Source organism: Oxyura jamaicensis (assembly GCF_011077185.1).
Source record: "Oxyura jamaicensis isolate SHBP4307 breed ruddy duck chromosome 23 unlocalized genomic scaffold, BPBGC_Ojam_1.0 oxy23_random_OJ89725, whole genome shotgun sequence".
NCBI lineage: Eukaryota > Metazoa > Chordata > Aves > Anseriformes > Anatidae > Oxyura > Oxyura jamaicensis.
Window position 1 is genome coordinate 737 of NW_023304664.1, and position 1,953 is coordinate 2,689.

A 1,953-nucleotide genomic window follows, 5' to 3' on the forward strand; every position below is an offset into this window, starting at 1 on the left:
CGTGGGGCCTGGAGAACATCTGGAAAACATCTGGATCCTGCTGCCGGCGCGGGGACGAGCCTGGGAAGGAGCTATTTTTATAAAGCTGCTGGGGAGGGGGCAGCGGGGGCCGGCCCCGCACCCCTGCACGGGGCTGGGACGGTGCCTGCAGCGTGGGCAGGATGCGACCCAGCCCTGCGGGGAGCAGCCGCGGCCCCGGGGGAGCGCGAGCAGCCCCAGAGCCCAGCTGGGAAACATCCGGCACGGCGCTGGGGCAGGGGCCGGGTGGTGCCGGAAAGGCCGGCGGCTAAATTTAGTGGGAATTGAGCGGGGCCGGCGGGAGGGAAGCGCAGAGAGCCAGGGGCCGGCCAGGGAACGGGAGCCAGGGGACGAAAGCACCGTGTTGGTGGGGCAGGACAGGACCCCGCGGATCGCCCGGGTGTACAGCCCGACCGCGGCCAGAGGGGTGGCGTCCCTCTGGGGACAGCGCAGAGATGGCGGGGCCAGTGGGTGGCACCTCGTCCTTGTCCTCGTCCTCGTCCTTGTCCTTGTCCTTGTCCTTGTCCTTGTCCTTGTCCCCATCCCCGCAGGGTCCTGAGGCTGCTCGGCCTGTGCCGGCAGTCGTACCAATGGCTCAAAGTGCATCGTGTCCGCAGCGACTGCCCGTGGTGGGCGAGGGGCTGGTGCTGGGGGTGCTGGTGGCACTGGGTGCTGGTTCCGGGGTGCTCCGGGGGGGGGGTTCTCCACCCCATGGGCAGCCAGAGGCCCCCCCTTTGCTCCCCAGTCCTGGCACCAAATCATGTCCTACGCCGCTCTCAGCCCCCAGTGGTGCCGTGGGGTCTCAGGGCACGGCATCGGCCGAGTTACTGGGGAGGGGGTGAGGGTCTCCCCATGCCCCCCGGCCGCACCACGCCACGGTCAGTAGTAGTGCACGCGGCCCAGGGTGCCGGTGCCCAGGATGTCGGGCTGCCCGTTGCGCCAGATCTCACGGATGATGCGCTCGCGCTCCTCCAGCCGCTGCGCCCGCTCCAGCTCCTCAGCCGAGGCGAAGACGTTGATGGGCAGCGCGCCGTCCCCGGGGCCGTGGCTCTCCAGCGGGATCTCGGTCACCGGCAGCAGCGACTCGGAGGCGGCGCGGTCGATGGTGTCCTCCTCCTCCTCGTCCTCATCATCCTCATCGTCGTCGTCCTCGCTGAGGTCCGGCGGGCCAGACCGGGGCCGGGGCGGGCGGTGGGTGCGGGGCCGGCAGGAGATGCGCAGCACCAGCAGGCACAGGGTCAGCACCAGCCCGAAGCAGACGCCCAGCACGAAGTAGAGCCCGAAGCTCTCGGGGTTGGCTGCGGGGAGGGAAGGCGGCGGGGCTGAGGGGCTGTCCCCAGACCTCAACGGGGCCGTGGTGGCCCCGATGTCCCCGTTGGGGACGTGCCCCAGCCGGGGGCTTTGTGGCCTCACCTCGGATGTGTGCGTACGCGGCCATGCTGTTGCTCAGCAGCTCCATGTCCTGCTTGCGGCTCTCCATCGCGGCGTCCGGCCACGCTCAGGGGCTCTGCGGGCAGCACGTGCTGGGCATCTGCGGGACACGGGGCGCGGGGCTGAGCCGGGGACTCCCGGAGCCCCCGTCCTCACCAGGGGCACGGCTCGGGGGGGACCACGGGGAGCAAGGAGGGGTGGAAGGGGAGGGCTGCCCGGTGGTGCTGCTGTTCGGACAGGGCCGAGCCCCGGCGGGGGCCGAAGCGGAGCCGTCCCCCTCCCGCCGCCCTCTGCTCTTCCTGCGGGGCAGGGCAGGATGCGCCCCCCCCCCCCCCCCAGGACGCTGCGCCAAGAGGATCTGCTGCAGCGGGCCGGGCTTTCCGCCCCCTCCGCCCCGGGACGCGGCACCGAGGGCTTCCTCGCCCTGTGGTGGCACCGGGGGGGACGTGGGGCAGTGCCCCCCCACCCCACACCCCTCCCAGCCCTGCTCCAGCCCCGGCTGTT

The 1,953-nt window shown here is 72.1% G+C and overlaps 1 protein-coding gene across 1 annotated transcript; it reads right to left on the reverse strand.

Moving 5' to 3' along the window:
• Positions 1–464: 464 nt before the first annotated feature.
• On the reverse strand, positions 465–1,593 carry LOC118158269 (protein eva-1 homolog B-like). The gene is made up of 2 exons (XM_035312906.1): positions 1,432–1,593; positions 465–1,316 (listed from the first exon to the last, which is right to left on the reverse strand). The coding sequence occupies exons 1-2, from the start codon at positions 1,496–1,498 to the stop codon at positions 898–900; spliced, it is 486 nt and encodes a 161-aa protein (XP_035168797.1). The 5' UTR covers positions 1,499–1,593; the 3' UTR covers positions 465–897.
• Positions 1,594–1,953: the final 360 nt, after the last annotated feature.